General features: G+C 38.1%; 1 protein-coding gene across 1 annotated transcript in view; it reads right to left on the bottom strand.

Annotated features, from left to right (window-relative positions):
- Positions 1 to 8,484: 8,484 nt before the first annotated feature.
- col6a1 (collagen, type VI, alpha 1) overlaps positions 8,485 to 22,617 on the bottom strand; it is a 33,407-nt gene continuing 19,274 nt past the window's right edge. The window contains exons 26-35 of the mRNA XM_058067539.2: positions 20,078 to 20,143; positions 17,605 to 17,640; positions 17,250 to 17,286; positions 16,979 to 16,987; positions 15,344 to 15,477; positions 14,964 to 15,070; positions 13,544 to 13,730; positions 13,296 to 13,467; positions 13,184 to 13,213; positions 8,485 to 11,615 (exon numbers count right to left, since the gene is read on the bottom strand). Of these exons, the coding sequence (XP_057923522.2) occupies positions 11,011 to 11,615; positions 13,184 to 13,213; positions 13,296 to 13,467; positions 13,544 to 13,730; positions 14,964 to 15,070; positions 15,344 to 15,477; positions 16,979 to 16,987; positions 17,250 to 17,286; positions 17,605 to 17,640; positions 20,078 to 20,143 (1,383 nt within the window). The 3' untranslated portion in view covers positions 8,485 to 11,010. The remainder of the gene's footprint in view (positions 11,616 to 13,183; positions 13,214 to 13,295; positions 13,468 to 13,543; positions 13,731 to 14,963; positions 15,071 to 15,343; positions 15,478 to 16,978; positions 16,988 to 17,249; positions 17,287 to 17,604; positions 17,641 to 20,077; positions 20,144 to 22,617) is intronic.

Raw genomic sequence — 22,617 nt, 5'->3', positions numbered from 1 at the left:
AAAAATAAAAATAAATAAAAAAAATAATAAAAATAAAAATGAAAATAAAAATAAAAATAAAAATGAAAATGAAAATGAAAATAAAAATAAAAATAAAAATAAAAATAAAAATAAAAATAAAAATAAAAATAAAAATAAAAATAAAAATAAAAATAAAAATAAAAATAAAAATAAAAATAAAAATAAATAGATAAATAGATAAATAAATAAATAAATAAATAAATAAATAAATAAATAAATAAATAAATAATACGCATTGTCACCTACACCACGTGGCTGACAAAGTTTTTATTTTTAAAAACCTTACTGAAAATCAAAGAATGTTTCTTGTATTTTTGAATGTTTTTTGAATTTTGTAAAGAGGCAAAAAAAACTTTGTATTTATATTTATTAAAGGCAAGCCTAGTTTTTATTATTATATTTATTACGATCAACATATCAGCTATTTTTCTTTACATTTGGCCCTTTTTGCTCTTTAATTAGATTTCTACAATGTGCCTGCCGGCCAATAAAAAACAAGCTGGGAACCCTCGAAGATGCTAAAGTAAAAAAAAATGAGCAAAAGCGAGCGATCAGCAGTACTGCCCACCTGGATGTTGCTGTAGTCATGAAGTCCATGTGGTAAGAATACGAAAGAAAGAAGACAGGATGAAAGGCAGACCGATGCTCCCACATCCACACTAAGGCCCCCTGGCCTGCGTCTGCTTGCAATTAGTTGTCAGAGTTAGAGAAGTTTATATACGGGGTAAACACTGACAGATTGTCCTTGAACCTTCCCCCCATGTTTACATGTATAGGTGCGCCGCTCGTTGGCCCATTAGCATGTGCTCAAGTGATGGCAGGCATGTTGTGAGGTCTTTTAGCGAGCCTCGGCATCTCACTTTCTGTCCCTGTAACGCATGTCCAAGTCCATTTTATTGCAACAGCTGCAGCAGCACGTGTTCCTTCCTGTCATATTGTACTAGTGGCTTTGCAGCCACTCGTGTTTTCACCCAGTCCGGAACACAAAGGGCAAAGGCGTTTACATGCTGGTCCACATGGACTCGACTTTTAGTGTACTGATTTTTAGGGTTAGGGTAGGGTTAGGATTCAGATTCGGATTAGGTTTAGTGTTAGGGGTTGGAGGTTAGGGGTTAGGGTTAGGTTAGTTTTGGAGGATTACAAGTTAGGGTTAGGGTTAGGATTACAATTAGGTTTAGTGTTTGGGTATGGTTAAGGTTAGTGTTAGGGGTTAGGATTAGGTTAGGTTTGGTTAGAATAGGGTTATGGTTAGGGTCGGGTTAAGGTTTGTGTTAGGGGTTAAGGTATAGGGGATGGGGGATAGGGGATAGAGGATACGGTTAGGTTAGGTTTGGAGGACTAGAAGTTAGGGTTAGATTAGGATTAGGATCAGGATTAAGATCAGTATTAGGATCAGGATCAGATCAGGATTAGGATCAGAATAAGAATCAGGATAAGGATCAGAATTAGGATCAGTATTAGGATCAGGATAAGGATCAGGATTAGGATCAGAATTCTGATCAGTTTTAGGATCAGGATCAGGATCAGATCAGAATTAGGATTAGGATTAGGATTAGGATTAGGATAAGGATAAGGATAAGGATAAGGATAAGGATAAGGATAAGGATAAGGATAAGGATAAGGATCAGAATCAGGATCAGTATTAGGATAAGAATCAGGATAAGGATCAGAATTAGGATCAGTATTAGGATCAGGATAAGGATTAGGATTAGGATCAGAATTATGATCAGTTTTAGGATCAGGATCAGATCAGAATTAGGATTAGGATTAGGATAAGGATAAGGATAAGGATAAGGATCAGAATCAGGATCAGTATTAGGATCAGGATTAGGATCAGAATTAGAATCAGTATTAGGATCAGGATCAGATCAGGATCCGTATTACGATCAGTATTAGGATCAGGATTAGGATCAGAATTAGGATCAGTATTAGGATCAGGATCAGATCAGGATGAGGTTCAGGATCAGAATTAGGATCAGTATTAGGATCAGGACAAGGATCAGGATTAGGATCAGGATCAGATCAGAATTAGGATCAGGATAAGGATCAGAATTAGGATCAGTATTAGGATCAGGATTAGGATCAGAATTAGAATCAGTATTAGGATCAGGATCAGATCAAGATCCGTATTAGGATCAGTATTAGGATCAGAATTAGGATCAGGATCAGATCAGGATGAGGATCAGGATCAGAATTAGGATCAGTATTAGGATCAGGATAAGGATCAGAATTAGGATCAGTATTAGGATCAGGATTAGGATCAAAATTAGAATCAGTATTAGGATCAGGATCAGATCGGGATCCGTATTAGGATCAGTATTAGGATCAGAATTAGGATCAGGATCAGATCAGGATCAGAATTAGGATCAGTATTAGGATCAGGATCAGGATAAGGATTAGAGTTAGTGTTTGGTAGGTTAGGTTAGGGTTAAGGTTCAAGTCCATGCCACCAACAGACCTACAAGATGTTGAGCCCCATAGAAGAAGCCGTCATTGCAGTAAAGAAATGGTGTGGTATTCCGTATGTAAATGGAAATGGGACGTCCATATTATCTCACAGGTGCAGAAAGAGCAGGAAGAAGGCATTCACTTAAAAAAAGGGAATACTAACAGAACTTCACAAGAGGCTACACAAATTACTTATCAATCCCCCCCACTTTCTCCAAGTGGGAGTGGCAAGGCTATAAGCCATTCATATGAACGAGACACGCTTAGGTCCAAAACAAATAAAACCATTATCATAATTCTAAGGTGTTATGTCATTCTCCATGAATGAACATATGGATAATGGAAGAATGGAACATCAACAGAAGATATGAAACACATTTAAAACATCTGTTAGAGCAATTAGACCATTTGAGTCACAATGGAATTAGTTTTGACACCAGATTCCTGAATGGCAAATGTTTTTTTTTTTTTACAGTTTTAAGTTTCTTGGCGGAGGGTTCTGCTTTTTGTGGTTATAATAATAATAATAATAATAATAAATAAATAAAATAAAATAAAATAAAATAAAATAAAATAAAATAAAATAAAATAAAATAAAATAAAATAAAATAAAATAAAATAAAATAAAATAAAATAAAATATTTACATTTAATTAAATATAAAAATATTTCAAAAACAACAAAAATAAAACTAAGCAATAAAATGTATAAAATATATAATTAAAACAAAAACCTTAAAAAATTGACAAAAATGTAAAAGAAAAAACCCCGAAATAACAAATAAAGACAATATGACAAAAGAGTAGACATTTTGATTGATAATAATAATATAATAATTATAATAATAATAATAATAATATAACTTAATAATAATAACATATTATAATAATGTGTTGTCACATACAGCACAAAGCTGACAGTGCTTTTTATATTGTTTTTTTTACAAAATGTAACAATAATAATAATAATAATAATAATAATTTAAACTAAATATCAAAATTATATATTTGATACATTTAATGAAATAGTTTTGTAGTTTTCGGTGGTGTAGAACTGTGAGTTGTTTTGAATATTTTTCTCTTATGATACAGAATTCCATTCAACAAATGATCAAATTTACCTCATGTTTATAGTAGCTCACCCTTCACATCTCAGCTGCATGTTTTTATATCTCCTCAAAGGACAAAACTCATGAAATTTATGATTCATCGTCTGAGGAAAAATGTCTAAATACCTGGCAACACAGTGATCCGGTCCTAAGTGTGAGAACTGAGAACCATTGTTCTTGGATATGGAATTCACCCGAGCGTCAGATGTTGTTACTGGAATCTTTATGATGACATCATGGATCTGGTGGTTGTTAGACACCTCAAGTTCTCAAAATGGGTTCACCATATCACCTTTACCCTCTTGAGGGGGGGGGGGGGGGGCGGTGGGACTGTACTCTGTTGTGCTTCCACAATGTCGCAGCAGCACTCATGCAGCCCCAGATGATGAAGCTATCACCACCATGCTAACCTGTAGGCAGAAGACACAATGCTCACTTGTGTTGCCAGATAAGCATAATAATATCTGTGAAATGAGAGTGTTGCCACTTTAGAAGATGGACATAAGTGTTATAAGCTGTCAGTGATACGTTTGGGTTTCTCATTTTGACGGAAAACTCAGCTGCAGCGATAACCACACCAAAAAAAAAAACCACCTCAACATCGTTTTTACAGAAAGAACCTTGTAACGCCCTCATTGACAGATATGGCAACCAAGGAGGAGAAAGGATGAGGAGGCCAGCTGGTCACCACTCAATCTCCCCTCTGTCTCAGCCCGTGGAAAAGTTTTCCCTTAAAAAGCGAAGAAGAGAGGAGTGGATGTGCTTGGGACGGAGGAATAAAGCGGTGGAAGGGGGGGGGGGGGGGGTGTTCTGGTCTCTCTTAAAACCGTGACTCATAAAAAAGGAATGGCCCTCCCCCCCAAATAAGAGTAAACCAGCCTCCCTCACTCGTTCTCACAAATGCTCTCTCAGTTTTTTGTTTTTTTTTTTCTTAAATTTCTTTCACATGCATCAAGAAGGCTTTTCAGTTCAGGGGGATTTCTGTATAATCTGTCCCAGAATCATAAACATCTCCAGAATCATTCAATTCCATAGAACATCACGTTTGTGCACAGAATGACACAAAACCTCCACCTTGGAGATGCTGAGATGTTTTCCAGAGTGGTTCCTGTGTGTAAAAAAACTGAGATTCAGCCATAAACTTGTGATAATCCAACATATACTCCCCTTTACCTTGTTTCTGTTCGGAATCTCTGATCTCATGTTCTCCAGATGTGCTTTCTGCTGAGGAGAAGCAGCTGAGAGTCGTTATCTCGCACCGTGCACACGCTCCGTGCGCAGGTCCCATGTGTTCAACTTATGTCAGTCGCTCTGAAATCTCGGGCTTGCTGAGGTCTGAGAGCCATCCCCAAAAAGGCCTCTGTGCAGGCCTTAGAAAACAGGAGGAAGTGAAGTCTCAGGAAACATCGCTGTGGGCCAAGACAAATTTCAAAGGAACGGTCTCCAATATGCAAACACAGAGACGCACAAACGCACAGAAAACATCACCGACGAGTGTCACCTTCACTTCCCGTGGAATTGTGCAGTATCGGTGTGAACTTTTAACATCAAACATACGTTGCGCTTGAGAGAAAAAGAAGTAAATAAGTGTTGGGCATAATCTTCTTCTCCCATTCCATGCGGAAGTGGTAAGCTTCTTTTTTTTTTTTACTGTATCGTAACTAAATTGTGTTACACATGAAGTTCTCCTCCCATTCCATGTGGAAGTGGTAATTTTTTTCCATTCTATCATGCCGGACATGAAGTTCTCCTCCCATTCCATGTGGAAGTGGTAATTTTTTTTCCATTCTATCATGCCGGACATGAAGTTCTCCTCCCATTCCATGTGGAAGTGGTAAGGTTTTTTTTTTTTACTGTATCGTAACTGAATTGTGTTAAACATGAAGTTCCCATTCCATGTGGAAGTGGTAATTTTTTTCCCACATTCTATCATGCCGGACATAAAGTTCTCCTTTCATCGGTGTGAACTTTTAACATCAAACATACGTCACGCTTGAGAGAAAAAGAATATATGTAAATAAGTGTCGGGCATAATCTTCTTCTCCCATTCCATGTGGAAGTGGTAAGGGTCTTTATTTTCACTGCATCGTAACTAAATTGTGTTACACATGAAGTTCTCCTCCCATTCTGTGTGGAAGTGGTAAGTTTTTTTTTCCATTTTATCATGCCGGACATACATTTTTTCTCTCATGCCATGCGGAAGTGGTAAGTTTTTTTCATTCTATTGTGTCAGACATGAAGTTCTCCTCCCATTCCGTGTGGAAGTGGTAAGTTTTTTTTTCAGTCTGTCATGTCACACAGGAGGTTCTCCTCCCACTCTGTGTGGAAGTGGTAAGTTTTTTTTCATTCTATCATGCCGGACATAATTTTTTTCTCTCATTCCATGTGTAAGTGGTAAGTTTTTTTCATTCTATTGTGTCCGGCATGAAGTTCTCCTCCCATTCCATGTGGAAGTGGTAAGGTTTTTTTTTACTGTATCGTAACTGTATTGTGTTAAACATGAAGTTCTCCTCCCATTCTGTGTGGAAGTGGTAAGTTTTTTTCAGTCTGTCATGTCGGACATGAAGTTCTTCTCTCATTCCATGTGGAAGTGGTACGTTTTTTTTCATTCTATCATGTCACACAGGAGGTTCTCCTCCCATTCTGTGTGGAAGTGGTAAGGTTGTTTTTTTACTGTATTGTAACTGAATTGTGTTACACATGAAGTTCACCTCCCATTCCATGTGGAAGTGGTAATTTTTTCCCCATTCTATCATGCCGGACATAAAGTTCTCCTCTCATTCCATGTGTGAGTGATACGTTTTTTTTCACTCTATTGTGTCAGACATGAAGTTCTCCTCCCATTTCATGTGGAAGTGGTATTTCTTTTTCTCTAAAATGTCGGACATGATCTTCTCCCATTCCTTGTGGAAGTGGTAAGTTTTTTTCATTTTACCATGTCGGGCATGAAGTTCTCCTCCCATTTCACGTGGAAGCGGTAAGTTTAGGATTTTTGTATATTTTGATTTTAACATGTTTGTTTTGAATTTTTGAATCACCTTCACTTCCCCTGGAATTGTGCAGTATTGGTGTGAACTTTTAACATACGTCGTAAATTAAAAAATAGAAGTAAATAAGTGCTTTACGTTCCGTCAGACTGACCTTTGAGGCTGTTTAGATCTTGCATCCGTCCCCCGAAAGGCAAACTAATAGTCTTTGAGCCTTAACCAAGGAGGTCAGAGGTTAATTATGGAGAACACGAAGGTGGTGTTGAGTCGAGGTGTCGCTGAACGGACAGGTGTTGGCCCGCACATCTGTTTAGAGGAGACTACAAAACCAAAAGTACACATTTTTAAAGGTTGGAATTTCTCTTGAAAATAAATCATTTAGTGAAAAAAAACGCTGACACAAGCAGTTATGAATACTCTTCAGTGGCAGAAAGTATTGCTATTTTGTGGTCGACTATTGTTAGTCAAAGCATATGGAAATACAAGTGATATCTAGTATTATCTTTACACCAGCATGAAAGTTCTCCCATTTCATGTGGAAGTGGTAAGTTTTTTTTCACTGTATCGTAACTGTATTGTGTTACACATGATGTTCTTCTCCCATACCGTGTGGAAGTGGTAAGTTTTTTTTTATTGTATCATGTCACACAGGAGGTTCTCCTCCCATTCCATGTGGAAGTAAAGTTAAAGTAAAGTGGACATAAAGTTTTTCTCTCATTCCATGTGGAAGTGGTAATTTTTTTTCATTCTATTGTGTCAGACATGAAGTTGTCCTTCCATTCCATGTGGAAGTGGTAGTTTTTTTTTGCTGTATCGTAACTGTATTGTGTTACACATGATGTTCTCCTCCCATTCTGTGTGGAAGTGGTAAGTTTTTTTTTCATTCTGTCATACCAGACATAACGTTTTTCTCTCATTCCATGTGGAAGTGGTACGTTTTTTTCATTCTATTGTGCCAGACATGAAGTTCTCCCATTCCGTGTGATCGTGGTCCTTCTTTTTCTCTATCGTGTCGGACATAATCTTCTTCTTTCATTCCTTGAGTAAGTTTTTTCATTCTACCATGACTGGCATGAAGTTCTCCTCTCATTCCATGTGGAAGTGGTACTTCTTTTTCTCCATCGTGTCGGACATAATCTTCTCCCATTCCTTGTGGAAGTAGTAAGTTTTTTTCATTCTATCGTAACGGACATGAAGTTCTCCTCCCATTCCGTGTGGAAGTGGTATGTTTTCTTTCCATTCTATCATGCCGGACATAAAGTTCTCCTCTCATTCCATGTGGAAGTGGTAAAGTTTTTTGCACTCTGTTGTGTCCGACATGAAGTTCTCCTCCCATTCCATTTGATTGTGGTACTTCTTTTTCTCCATCGTGTCGAACATAATCTTCTCCCATTCCTTGAGGAAGCAGTAAGTTTTTTTCATTCTACCATGTCGGACATGGACTTCTCCTCCCATTTCGTGTGGAAGTGGTAAGGTTTTTTTTTTTACTGTATCGTATCTGTTTTGTGTTACAAATGATGTTCTCCTCCCATTCTGTGTGGAAGTGGTATGTTTTTTTTCATTCTACCATGTTGGGCATGAAGTTCTCCTCCCATTCCATGTGGAAGTGGTAAGTTTGTTTTGAATTTTCCAAATATTTCAATTTAAAAAAAGATTTTTTGATTTAATATTTCAATGTTCAATGTTTCCTCACAATATTACAAGCTTATTCTTGTACTATTGTGGAGCTTTTGACTTCAGCATAAAATTACACTCTACACACTTTTTCTCATTAGAGTGCAACTTTTTTCTTGTAATATTTTGACTTAATACTGCTGATTTTTCCATTGTTGTTTTCTTGTTAGATTATATTTCTAAAAAAAAAAATTTCTAAAAAAAAAAATTTCTAGAATGTGCTGCAAGCCAATAAAAAAAAACAGCAACATGCTACAAAAAAAAGCTACTAAAATACTAAATAAGTGTGAGAAAAGACATTTTAGTGTAGCAACCTTTATTGAAGAATCACTTTCAACATTCCTTCTTTACATGACTAAAGGCTGCCACACTTTGGACTAATAGCACCACAGGTAAGGACGACTGCACAGCCACCACTTTTTTTTATTTTTATTTTTTTTTTGGTAATTATTCCTGGATGGCTTCTACGAGGTGGGTGGCTTTCCGAGAGGAATCCTGCTCGGTTCTTTTCCAGCCTTCAACCATGATGACAGATGTTTTTCCTAACTCACTAATGAAATACGAAGGAGTGTTTATGTGTGTGTGTGTTTGACAGAGTCTTCTCAAGCCGCGCAGAAATTATACAGCAGGTTTGTGTCGCTCTGTCATCCTAACCGAAGAATTGTTTATGGAACAATCACTCCAGGAGTGTATCGAAGGCACCTCTGCGCTCATGTAAATCTTGGCACACACACACACACACACACACATACGTACATACATAAGTACGTACGTAGGTATGATGGCACATGTGGTGCCCAGCTGCTCTCATTAGTAAGAGGTGAGGTGCTGATGGGATTTAAGAGGTCACATGATGTCACATACTTCTCACTTTTGGTAATTTAATACAGACTTCAAAGTCATTTTTCATTTTAGGAATATCTCTTAATCTACAGTTGAAGGGAGTTTTTTAACCATTTTAATAGAAATTCTGTCTATAAAATTGTGACCCGACTAGTCCGCCCTCCCCTCCCCCGGGATCGTGTCCACAAATGAGAGCAGAGTAGCGCTAGCCATCGAGCTCTTTAAGAATTACCCGCACAGCATACTGCAGGCTCGGGGGTTTTAGCATATTAGCTAAAGGTGCACACGCAACAAGCTGATAAATCCGGTTTTTAACCTATTGGCTAAAAGCTGGATGATTTTCGGGCTTTTAGCTCATTGGCTAGCGCTGCTAGCATGCCCGTAAACATAACCAGGGTCAACAGATGAGAATCGAGCCGCGTTGGACAACAGGTTGACAACTCAGGTTTTTATCTTGTTGGCTAAAACCCGAATTATGACCGCCTTTTTGGGCTTTTAGCTCAATGGCTAGCGCTGCTAGCATGCCCGTGGACATAACCAGGGTCCACAGATGATAATAGAGCTGCGTTGGATAACAAGTTGACAGCTCAGATTTTTATCTCGTTGGCTAAAATCTGGATTATGACCGCCTTTTGGGGATTTTAGCTCATTGGCTAGCGCTGCTAGCATGCCCAAAAACATAACCAGGGTCCACAGATGACAATAGAGCCGCGCTGGACAACAGGTTGACAACTCAGGTTTTTATCTCATTGGCTAAAATCCAGATGATGAGCTGCCTTTTTTGGGCTTTTAGCTCATTGGCTAGCGCTGCGACATGCCCGCTGACATAACCAGGGTCCACAGATGACAATAGAGCCGCGCTGGACAACAGGTTCACAAGTTAGGTTTTTATCTCGTTGGCTAGAAGCCGGATGATGACTGTCTTTTTTGGCATTTAGCTCAATGGCTAGCGCTGCTAGCATGCCCGTGGACATAACCAGGGTCCACAGATGAGAACAGAGCTGCGCTGGACAACAGGTTGACAACTCAGTTTTTTATGTTGTTGGCTAAAATCCGGATGAGGAGCTGCCTTTTTGGGCTTTTAGCTCAATGGCTAGCGTTGCAAACATACCCGTGGACAAACCAGGTTCCACAAATGATAATAGAGCCGCGTTGGACAACAGATTGACAACTCAGATTTTTATCTTGTTGGCTAAAACCCTGATTATGACCACCTTTTTGGACTTTTAGCTCAATGGCTAGCGCTGCAAACATGCCTGTGGACATAACCAGGGTCCACGGATGATAATAGAGCCGCGCTGGACAACAGGTTCACAAGTTAGGTTTTTATCTTGTTGGCTAGAAGCCGGATGATGACTGCCTTTTTGGGCATTTAGCTCAATGGCTAGCGCTGCTAGCATGCCCATGGACAAACCAGGTTCCACAGATGATAATAGAGCCGCGCTGAACAATAGGTTGACAGCTCAGGTGTTTAGCTCGTCACATAAAAGCCAGAGAATGAGTTGTCTGCTTGGGCTTTTATCTCGATGGCTAGCGCTACTCTACTCTAATCAGCGGAGACCGATTCAATCCCAGCTTGGACTCTTCGCTCATCGGCTACTCTCATCTGTGCGATCCTCGGGCATGTGCAGGGCAGACTAGTCGGGTTACAAATGGAACATAGCCAATCTTTTGCCACTTGGGAGAACTTTATCCTGATTAAGATCTCAAAGGCAGTAATTTTCCTTGGTTTACAATCCAAACATGGTTTAGGTTATCATGGTTTGGGTTACGGTCTAATGAGCTGACCCCCACGGGGTCTTGGTGGTCTGTAAAAAAAAATAAAAAATCGATTTCTGCTTTGTTGTGAGACTTCTTAAAAAAAACAGTGTATGGTAAATGAGTGACTATTCATAATGGGACTAAAAATCTAAAGAGTTGTTCCAGTCCTTCAGGGCATGGAAACCCTCCTGGAGACGGTTTGGTGGAAGACCCCGCGGAGCAGCGAGGGGTAGTCTGCCACACGGAACAGGTGGCGTTGGGCGTAGTTGATGTTGTCGCGTTGCCCCCTGCTCACCAGTATACGAAGGTTGACCTCGTTGACCTGGCTGCCCACCGCGATGACAAAGAGCTCCAATCCGGCGTCCGCCAGCTCGCGGACGCGTTTTTCCAGAACGGCTTCGGTGACGGCTTGAGACCTGCCGTCGGAGAACAACACCACCTTCCTTTTGTTTCCTGCTGCGTCCCCGCGGCTCGGGAGGTTCTTGATGGCAAAGTCCATGGCGTCCAGGACGTTGGTGCCGTCGTTTTGGAACGCCATCTCGTTGATGTAATACGACAACAGGGTCATGTTGGTCGTCAGGGCTTGCTCCATGCGGGGGCTGCGGCTGTACTGGCCGAGCGCCACTCGCACGTTGGCGCCTCTCTGCCGCTCCGCGTTGAGGAAGCGCTCAGCCAAGCGGTGCACGAAGGTCTTACTTAAGTCAAAGTTCTTCTGGCCCACGCTAGCTGAGCTGTCCATCATCACCAGGATGTCGTTATTCTGAGTGAAGGAGACTGCAACACACCATCATCAGCTCAATCAACTCAATAGTCCAGGCAAGGAGGAATAACGCATGCTAACACTTTATCATAAATGACAGGAGTTCATGAGGAACCATGCATGGGGAACCCCTGACTACTACTCATTAGTTCCTCAGTAACCACTCTAAATATATGTGCTTTAGTCATTAACTCCTCAGTAACCACTCTAAACATATGGACTTTAGTAATAAGCTCCTCATTAGTTCTTCATTAGCCCTCAGTAACCACTCTAAATATATGTGCTTTAATCATTAGCTCCTCAGTAACCACTCAAAATATATGGACTTTAGTAATTAGCTCATCATTAGTTCTCCATTAGTTCTCAGTAACCACTCTAAATGTATGTGCTTTTATGTGGTCCCTCGGTAACCACTCTAAATGTATGTGTTTATGTGGTTCCTCACTAACCACTCTAAATGTATGTGCTTTAGTCATTAGCTCATTGGTAACCACTCTAAATATATGTGTTTTATGTGGTTCCCCAGTAACCACTCTAAATGTATGTGCTTCAGTCATTAGCTCCTCAGTAACCACTCTAAATAGATGGACTTTAGTAATGAGCTCCTCATTTGTTTTTCATTAGTTCCCCAGTAACCACTCTAAATGTATGGACTTCAGTAATTAGCTCCTCATTAGTTCCTCAGTAACCACTCAAAATGTTTGTGCTATAGTCATTAGCTCTTTGTTAGTTCCTCGGTAACCACTCTAAATGTATGTGTTTCCCCGGTAACCACTCTAAATGTATGTGCTTTAGTAATTAGCTCCTCGTTAGTTCTTCATCAGTTCCCCAGTAACCACTCTAAATGTATGTGCTTTAGTCATGACCTCCTCAGTTCTTCATTGGTTCCTCAGTAACTACTCAAAATGTATATACTGTAGTCATTAGCTCCTTGTTAGTTCATCGGTAACCACTCACAATTTATGTATTTTATGTGGTTCCTCAGTAACCACTCTAAATGTATGTGCTTTAGTCATTAGCGCCTCGTTAGTTCCTTGGTAACCACTCTAAATTTGTGTTTTATGTGGTTCCTCAGTAACCACTCAAAATGTCAGTGCTTCAGTCATTAGCTCCTCATTAGTTCTTTGTTAGTTCCTCAGTAAGTACTTTTCACTACTCTACTCTTTTTTTCCAGTCTATCATGTCAGACTTGAAATTCCCCTCCCATTCGGTGTGGAAGTGGTACGTTTTTGGCTTCATAAGTTTAGAAGAAATAAATTGCCGAGCGTGTCTAAGGGCTCTAATACTGTCAAAAAATGTACTTAGAAAGTCATGAACAGGTTTTCTATGTTCTCACTGGGAAAATACTCCAATAATCGCTATAAACAAGGGAAACTTCAGCAAAAAAGTACTAGGATTTTACTCCCAAGCTACATGGCCTTCCCCTTACACCTCATACTTGACAGCTCAAAGGGCTTTAGTTGAATATCCTCCTTGGTTACCACACCTCAGACAACTGGACTATAACCAATCAACAATATGTTTAAGAATATGTTAAAATATCGATACAATGCTGTACGTAAAAAAAAAAAAACAGACTTACTTGGGCACTTGTAGTCTGGGCACTTCTTATCTGGACGTGAGAACAACATATTTGATGTCAGTTTACTTTCACTTGAAAAGCACAGCATCGGTGTGTCGTCTGGTTCTGGCACCTTGGCAGATTTTGGAGGTGAGGTTCTGCAGGAAGGTGTCATCCAGGAGCTCGGCAAAGTTGTCCAGGACAAATGAAAATCCCGGCTTGGGATCACTTTGGCACACCAGATCTCCAAGCTGCTCCTGGTTGGGCTGACGGCCAGAGTAGTCCTTCACGCCCAAACCTCCCACCTGGAGACCGCCAGAGAACCAGGCCTTGATGTCATGTGAGATTACCACGGGTGTAACTTCAGTGTGTGCAGCTCACCCGGATGTTTTTCCCACAGAGAACGTTGAGAGGAACTCTGTCCCTGAGAATGTCGGAGCGTCCATCGGTGAGAACGAGAACGACTCGGTTCTCCTGCCTCATGAGCTTGATGGTGTTGTCCAGAGCGAAGTTAAGAGCCTCGCCGGTGTAAGTGGCCTCGGCCAACCAGCGCAGATCTTTCACAGCCCTACACACACACACACACACACACACACACACACACACACACACACACACACACACACACACACACACATAAATTCCTCTAAATTGCACTTTGGACATGTAATTATGCCATGATATTGGTGATTTAAAAAAACAAATACATTTGCTTAATTATATAAACAAATTCAACAATATTAAAAATAAATGAAAATAAACACAACTTAAATAAAAGTGATAAAAATAATTTTAAACTAAATTCAAATAAAAATGGCTTTCACAAATTTCACAAATAATGAAAAATAAATAAAAATAACTTTGTAAAAGTGTCAAAAATAATGACATATATTTAGATTAAAATAGCAGAAAAATATATATTTTTACTTTAAAATAAAATTATTCAAACAGAAGTGTTTAATTTTTTTTAATTAAAAAATAAAACTGACCAAAATAAGTGTAAAAAATAATTTTAAATATATGAAAAATAAAGAAAAGTTCCAAAATAATAATAATAAAGACATTTAAATGTAAATGACAAATAAGTGTAAACCAAATACAAAAATAAATAAAATGACTTAAATGAAAGTGTAAAGAATAATAAAAAATATTTATAATTATTAACTTTTATTATTAAATTATTATTTATAATAAAAAAAATCAATAAAAAGTGTATAAAAATAATTTATTAAAATAAAAATGAATAAAAAAACAGTAAAAAAATAATTTTAAAATGAATATAAAAATGACCACAATAAAAGTGGGTTGCGACTAAATGTGTGCTGGAGTATATGGTGGATTGCTGATGTTGACATTAAATTTGGTCTTTTTTATGAAAAAAAAATCATGTCGTAGTACTGTCAACTTCCTTGTTATCGCCAGGCACCGTGAAACGACATAACTACTGTCTCGTTACACTGTGACTTCCTGTTCAGTGCAAAGTAAGCATGGCAGTATGTTAATGTGCTTTATTGTCATCAAAGTCAGGTCAAACTCAAATGAATCCAGAAGCTCTGTTTGCTGAGAGAAAATTGTTTTGAAACCTGAACAAACCGGAGGTCAACCAGAGACTTGTGGTTGACCTTGAGGGTTTTTATATAGCGAAACCACGACAGTTTATTGCTATACTTATGACGCCATACTTCTAATGTTATGATTTCATTCACAAATGTGACTGAAACAACCGTGTTGTTGTGACGATGAGAAAAAGTAAAAAAAAAAATGGAAGGCCGAGTGTGTGCATGTTTGCATGACAACTCACTGTTTAAACTCCGTGAGTGTAGCAACGTTGCTTCCCAGTTGGACGACCTCTTGGGCTTTGGAGCCGCTGTACTGCACAACACTTACTCTGGACTCATTACCTGCAAACTGGAGAGAGAGAAACACAGTTTTATCTGTTTGTTTTGTCTATCATCATGTTTTCTTCTGCCCCCCGCCCTTCCTGGCTAATTACATCTAAACAGGAAGGGGGCGTGGGGAGGATCTGGAGAGACGAATGAGAGCCAGAAGTTTTTTTTCTCATGAAGTTATTCCCTCACATCTCCGAGGAAGCATTTTTTTTTTTTAGAAGATACAATCCAATGTAAACAGACGACCACTGAGTAATTATGCATGTAATGAAAGTGAAATAAACAACATTACCTTGACCTGCTGGTCTTTAATCAACCTGTCTACAACGGTGATGATAAAGTCCTTGGCAAGAGCAAAGTTGGTGGAACCGATGCTCTCCGAGCTGTCCACGATGAAGGCCAAGTCCAGCGTGGCACATTTACATTCTGACGACACACAACAACAAAATCAACACCGAACGCCTCCAGCTATGGCTAGAAATGATACAGCGACAGTGGAAGCTCCTCGGACAAAGTTGTTATCATTTCAAAAATATATTTAAAAAAAATCTATATAAAAATGTATATATATATATATATATATAAATTGGAAAAATTATTCCACACCAGCACACCTTAACTCATTCTATCACATTTTTCAGTCCTTCAGTAGCGGCCATTTTAGATATTGTTATTTCAAAAATATATATATAAAAAAAAAATATATATATATATATAATTATTCCACACCAGCACACCTTAACTCATTCTATCACATTTTTCTAAATTAAACTCCTTCAGTAGCGGCCATTTTAGATGGCACCTCCTTGGACAAAGTTGTTATCATTTCAAAAATATATTCAAAAATATATATATATAAAAAAATACATATATATATATATATATCACAAAAATGTATTCCATTATTCCACACCAGCACACCTTAACTCATTCTATCATATTTTTCTGAATTAAACTCCTTCAGTAGCGGCCATTTTAGATGATTTTGCTTGATCTTTCAATGTCAGTTCAATGGCAACTATAAACATGGAACCTCCCACCTCCTGTCTTTCATTGGCGAAAAAAAGCTTGTTTCTACCTTTTTCCGTTCTTTAATAATCAGTAGTAGAACATAGGTAAGTTTCAGGAAAATATCAGTTCCTAACTAAAAAGAAAAAGGGAAAACATGTCAAGCATAAGTTTCACTTTTGCTTTAGTGACAGCTAAACTATATATCTACTGTAGTATAGTTGTTTAGTTAGTATTGTTTAGTTGGTATACCAATGCCTTGGGAACTGGGAAGTCTGGGACTGCTGCCCTGCGACTTGGACTCGGTTAAGTGGAAAGAAAATGGAATGAAATGGATTGGAATGGAATGGCACAATCTTCTCTCTGAAAAACCAACGTCCAGGCTTTTACTGGTGGATGGTGGGTCTGTATTCATTTTGTACTTTACACAAAAATAAATAATAAATAAGGTAAATTAGACCTCTATAAAGTACACACTGCTACTATATACATCCATTCTCATCAAATAAGGTGAGGAATGGAGCTTAAAAGACCTTAACCTAGCATGTTTTTGGAATGTGGGAGGAAACCAGAGTACCCGGAGAAAACCCACGCATGCACGGGGAGAACATGCAAACTCCACACAGAGATGGCCGAGGGTGGAATTGGAGACTTTTTGATGATGAAAAACATAAATGTTCTCTGGCACTGACCAAGTGGTAGGGAGGACCCAACGGTAACAATCGGAATTGTTGATGTTGGGTATGGGTATTTAAAGTGCTGGACAATATCAGGATATCAGGATATCGGTAAAAAAAAAAAAGCCAATTTTAAGCATCTCTACTGTACAATATTGTGTTTGAACTAGAAATTGTACAACATGTGTTGCTTCTGACCTTGGAGGTTCCACTGTGACTGTGAACATTCATTTAAAACTTACCACAACAAGCTGTGATTCGTTCCGAAATTCATGGAAAAACACACAAATCAGAACAAAGTTAATAAAGCCGACTGTGCAGGGGAGAAAAAAAAAAAACCCAAAACGTCTGCATAACCTTAACATTCCTCAGGGTTTGATTGCACATATGGCTAATCAGGCCGCTGATTAGCCAACTGAAGTCATAGAAATATGGAGTTGCATTTGTATATATATAATATATATACACAGTATACAATATGTGTGTGTTAGTGCAAAAAAAAAAAAAACTCACAGCAGAGCTTCATGATGATATCCAGAATTTCACATTCCTAAGAAGAGAGGCGGAGTTACCATATGGCAACACATTCCTAAATCACATTATATAACTTTTTCTATGGCAAAAACGGCAGCTTTGGACATTTTTTTTTTTGTTTTTTAAGTACAAAGGAAAACATGATGTTGCTATTTTACTGAGAGGACTGTTGGGTGAAAGGCTGGGGGGATTTGGGTATTCAGGAAATTGGATGTGTGCCTTTGGACGGAACATAGAGTATCACATTCAATTGGGAATTACGGCTAAGACTCTAAGTTTTGTGGATAATATGATGAGATTAAACGAACGGATTCTTCTGTTTTTTTATACTTACATCAGTTCCTGGAGGTCCAGGAGGGCCAGGAGGTCCCTAAAAAAGGAGATAAGGAGTTATAAAAGAGATAAGGAGACAGTACTTTGACTGTTTTTTCTGTATTTTCTATTCTCAAGTGTCGCTTCTTCAGAAACCCAACTGAAATACTCCCACAGTTTTTATCCCGACATATGACTCCTCCATTCGTTCATCACCACAGCACTTTTTCTCTTATTATTCTCTCAATTTGCAAAGAAGACGGCATCTGTTTTGGTTTAAGAGACCTTACACTCCACTTTAAGAGCAGTTTTTTTTTCTCTCCAGTGTTTCTTACTTGCAACACAAAGAGACAATTCCACGTTTTTTTGAGTGCAGACACGATGCAGGCGGAGATATGCTGAACACACACACACACAAGTCCGAGACAGGCGGCGCGATGTGGGTGGAGCGGAGTGTGGAAAGTAACAGCTCGAGTCAGAGCAGATGATGGTTTTATTTGCGGAACATGCATCCAAACATATGGTTATATTTAGACACATTCCTTGGGTTTTTACATTGTTCTTTTTTTGGGAAAAAAAAAAAATACAGGGATTGCAGAATTTTTCCAATTTAAAATGAGCCAACTTCAAGTGGTTATGTTTTTATATGTTGTTGCAGGCGGTTTTTTATGTTATGCTCAGTGGTGAGGAGTAGCTGTGTGTCATTTAGTCACGGCCTGTCAATGGAATCGACGGCAAGTCAGCAAAGATACTGTAATACTAAAAACATGACTAGTAGACTTTTACTGCAATACAAAACCATTTTTTAGGGGTCTAAAGCAGCAAAGGCTAGAGGCCGCCTGCACAAATCAACAATCCGACAACAAAATAGAACCAGGTTTAAGTGTTTCCTGCCTGCAACGCAACATCATCTGGCAAAATGAGATGAAAGCCATTTAAAAACATCCAAGTATGCTTTGGTGGTATGCTAATGACTTAAAGATTTCAACTGTCCTTGTTGAAAGCGGCGTAAACAAACGCTCCTCGAGGTGTTGCTGCTGGATGTTCACAATATCCAAGTGATACTATCAGTTACTTTTTTACTCCGGTGGTATGCTAATGACTTAAAAATTTCAACTGTCCTTGGATGTCACTGACTGAAAATGTTTGCATGAATATTTTGCTTGTTTTTATGACGTAAAAAAAATATGATTATTTATATAATAATAATATAGTTTGTAATGATGTTCTACGTTATTCAATGATACCGCTCAGCTAAAGCGGCGTAAACAAACGCTCCTCGAGGTAGATCATTGACTTATACCAAAATGTTGTGTTGCTGCTGGATGTTCACAATATCCAAGTGATACTATCAGTTACTTTTTTACTCCGGTGGTATGCTAATGACTTAAAAATTTCAACTGTCCTTGGATGTCACTGACTGAAAATGTTTGCATGAATATTTTGCTTTTTTTTAATGACGTGAAAAAAATTATGATTATTTATGTAATAATAATATAGTTTGTAATGATGTTCTACATTGTTCAACGACATTGCTCAGCTAAATCGGCTTAAACAAACGCTCCTCGAGGTAGATCATTGAATTATACCAAAATGTCGTGTTGCTGCTGGATGTTCACAATATCCAAGTGATACTATAAGTTACTTTTTTTCCGGTGGTATGCTTTTTAAGTGTATTTTTTCAAAAACAGTGGTGTCTTGGTTAACATCTGCCCTGGTTAGCGCGTTTTTTAGTTAACATCCAAAATTTTTCTCTCATTTTTTCTTGGTTTGCATTCGCACGCTGGGTTAGCATGCAACACGGCTCGAATAACAAACTGTTGTATTTGTGCTTGGTTTCTTTACACAGGCTCATATACTGTATTATACTGTATATAAATACAGGTAGCTGTACTGTACGCCTATAGCATCCTTTTGCTTTTATTTAGAAAAGTAGAATATAATCACAAACAATATATATAACATATTTAAGCAAAGTTGATGACTCATGTCAGGGACCCTTTAAGTTTATTTTCTTTAATATAATTTTTAAAATGATTCCATTAATTTATTTTTCACTATATTCAATGGGATTTCATAAATGAGTGTGAAGGTTAAAATCTCAAATTATTTTTTTAAGTGTATTTTTTCAAAAACAGTGATGTCTTGGTTAACATTCGCCTTGGTTAGCGCACTTTTTTAGTTAACATACAAAATTTTTACTCTCATTTTTCCTTGCTTTGCATTCGCCCCTTGGGTTAGCATGCAACACGGCGCGAGTAACTGTTGTATTTGTGCTTGGTTTGTTTACACAGGCTCATATACTGTATTATAATGCATATAAACACAGGTAGCTATGTATATTGTGCACCTATAGTATCCTTTTGCTTTTATTTATACACAAAAAATAAGTGCTTCCTGTATGAGTGTGAGAATGGGCTTCCAACTTATGTGGATAGCAGGCCGTCCAATGCTTCAACATGCAAACATGAATTCTGGCTCTTTGGCATTCTTACCGATCTTCCCTCGGGTCCTCTGTGACCTTTGGCTCCTTTTGGTCCTGGAGGCCCTGGTTGATTGTTCTGTAAAACAACAACAAAACAAACATAAATGAGCTTATAAATCCACATACATCTAGGATGTTTTGTGGAGTGTCAAGTGTGTAGATGCCAAGACTAATCAGTGCGTGGGTGTAAAAGGGGTGTCATTTTCCTGTCAAGAAAGATGTGGAGCAAATTATCACCCGTCCATTTGACAACATGGTCCAACCCTGCTCTCATGTTCATACTTGTCCATATTTTCTCCAGGCGTCAGCTTAAATGGTGAATCCTAAACGTTCAGTTCAAATAGTAAATAGTTCATGTTATTTTGATGTAAAACAACCTTTTTGTTATTGTTGTTAATGTTGTGGTATACTTGTTGTTTAGATACTGTAATTGAGCTGTCACAAAAGCAAAAGTGTCCAAATGAAAGTTATGCTTGAAATGGTTTTCTCTATTTTTTTAGTTGGGAACTGATATTTTCCTGAAACTTACCTATGTTCAACTGTTGATTACTAAAGAACAAAAAAAGGTACAAATAAGCTTTTTTTCCCTGATGAAAGACGGGAGTCTAATCTTTCTTTTGGTTCATATAGCCACAGAACAAAATATTCTGTGTGCCTGGAAGGATCAGTAAAAATCATATTAAAAAAAATGAATGAGTATTGGATAGTATATGGCTAACCTTAGTAGAATGTTTTAAGTCTCCCTGATATGAAGCCTCAAGGTGTCTATGTGTCTTTATTGGGGAGGATAACTCTACTTCATCACACTATCAATAACATAAACAAATATGAAGAAAATAATATGCCCACACCACTTTGAAATCGCATGGAGAAAAAAAAAAATGTTTTAGAGTTGGATGTTTCCAAGGTGTGTTGTGGCAGGACACAAACAAGTCATGGTCTCTGATCGTGTTGCTTCAGGTGAATTCTGTGCATAGAAGTCGGTCCTGTTGATGCTTGTCCACTTATGAATGCCATGGAGAACATTACTCAATGTCCAACATGCAACTAAATTCTTGCCATATTGGCATTCTTCACTGACACATGACCACTACTAAGATAAAAGGAGGTAAATGATGAGGGTTACTTGCTATTGCCCTTATTTGGTTATTTTTTTTAAGACTTATGTAGGTTTTTTTTTCTTCCTAATTGTGTATTTTTGGCCTTGTGCGACTTATACTCCAGTGTGACTTATGTATTTTTTTTTTCTACCTAATTATGCATTTTTGGCCTTGTGCGACTTATACTCAGGTGTGACTTATGTATGTTTTTTTTTCTACCTAATTATGCATTTTTGACCTTGTGCGACTTATATTCAGGTGCGACTTATGTGTGTTTTTTTCTACCAAATTATGCATTTTTGGCCTTGTGCGACTTATACTCCGGTGCGACTTATGTTTTTTTTTTTTATACCTAATTATGCATTTTTGGCCTTGTGCGACTTATACTCCGGTGCGACTTATGTATGGTTTTTTTTTTTATACCTAATTATGCATTTTTGGCCTTGTGCGACTTATGTATGTTTTTTTCTACCTAATTATGTATTTTTGGCCTTGTGCGACTTATGTATGTTTTTTCTATCTAATTATGTATTTTTGGCCTTGTGCGACTTATACTCCAGTGCAACTTATGTATGTTTTTTTTTTTACCTAATTATGCATTTTTGGCCTTGTGCGACTTATACTCCAGTGCGACTTATGTATGTTTTTTTCTACCTAATTATGTATTTTTGGCCTTGTGCGACTTATACTCAGGTGTGACTTATGTATTTTTTTTCTACCTAATTATGCATTTTTGACCTTCTGCAACTTATATTCAGGTGCGACTTATGTGTGTTTTTTTCTACCTAATTATGTATTTTTGGCCTTGAGCGACTTATACTCCAGAAAATACTGTATACAAAAACTTCTCAACAGATGATGTCACTTTTTCCCCCTGAAAGCCGGGGTCAGGTCTGGCTGTCTGGGGCCAAGCATCTGTCGTAAGAATGCAGCTGCAGATAAAGACAGTCTGTGCAAATGCTGATTTCACTCAAATGACAGCCAAGGGTGAGGAAGTGTGAAGACTAGGGAGCTTAAATCAATTTAAGACACTGATGTTCCCACACATTCTTGGTTTCTATTAACTTCAAAAGGGATTTGAAACTTTTGACTGCTCGGTTTGCTAATAAGAAATACAAAAAAAGGGAGACGTTACACAGATGCGAGATGCAGCTCCACATTCATTTTGACCATAAATACTCAACAGCAGCCCGACACGTCAGACAGAAAAGAAATGCAGTGTTGGCACTGTCAAGTTGCAAATCATCACACTAAATCAAATCTGTTTTTTGTCTACCTTGGGAGCAGTTTGGAAATCCACACCAGCAGAGTATACTGTATCTGGAGTGGACACATGATGGAGACGGTAATGCCAGCCACGTGGATTTTTTTAAAAAATGTTTTACCCCTGAACTGAGCAGGCTTCATTAAGTCATGCTAAATGACTAGATAGGACAGCCCTAGTTTGTGA

Source organism: Doryrhamphus excisus, linkage group LG6 (assembly GCF_037039965.1).
Source record: "Doryrhamphus excisus strain RoL-2023G ecotype Guam linkage group LG6, RoL_Dexc_Guam_v1.1, whole genome shotgun sequence".
NCBI classification, from domain to species: domain Eukaryota; kingdom Metazoa; phylum Chordata; class Actinopteri; order Syngnathiformes; family Syngnathidae; genus Doryrhamphus; species Doryrhamphus excisus.
The sequence above is the reverse complement of the archived record's forward strand: the minus strand, read 5'-3'. Positions and strand labels throughout refer to the sequence as shown.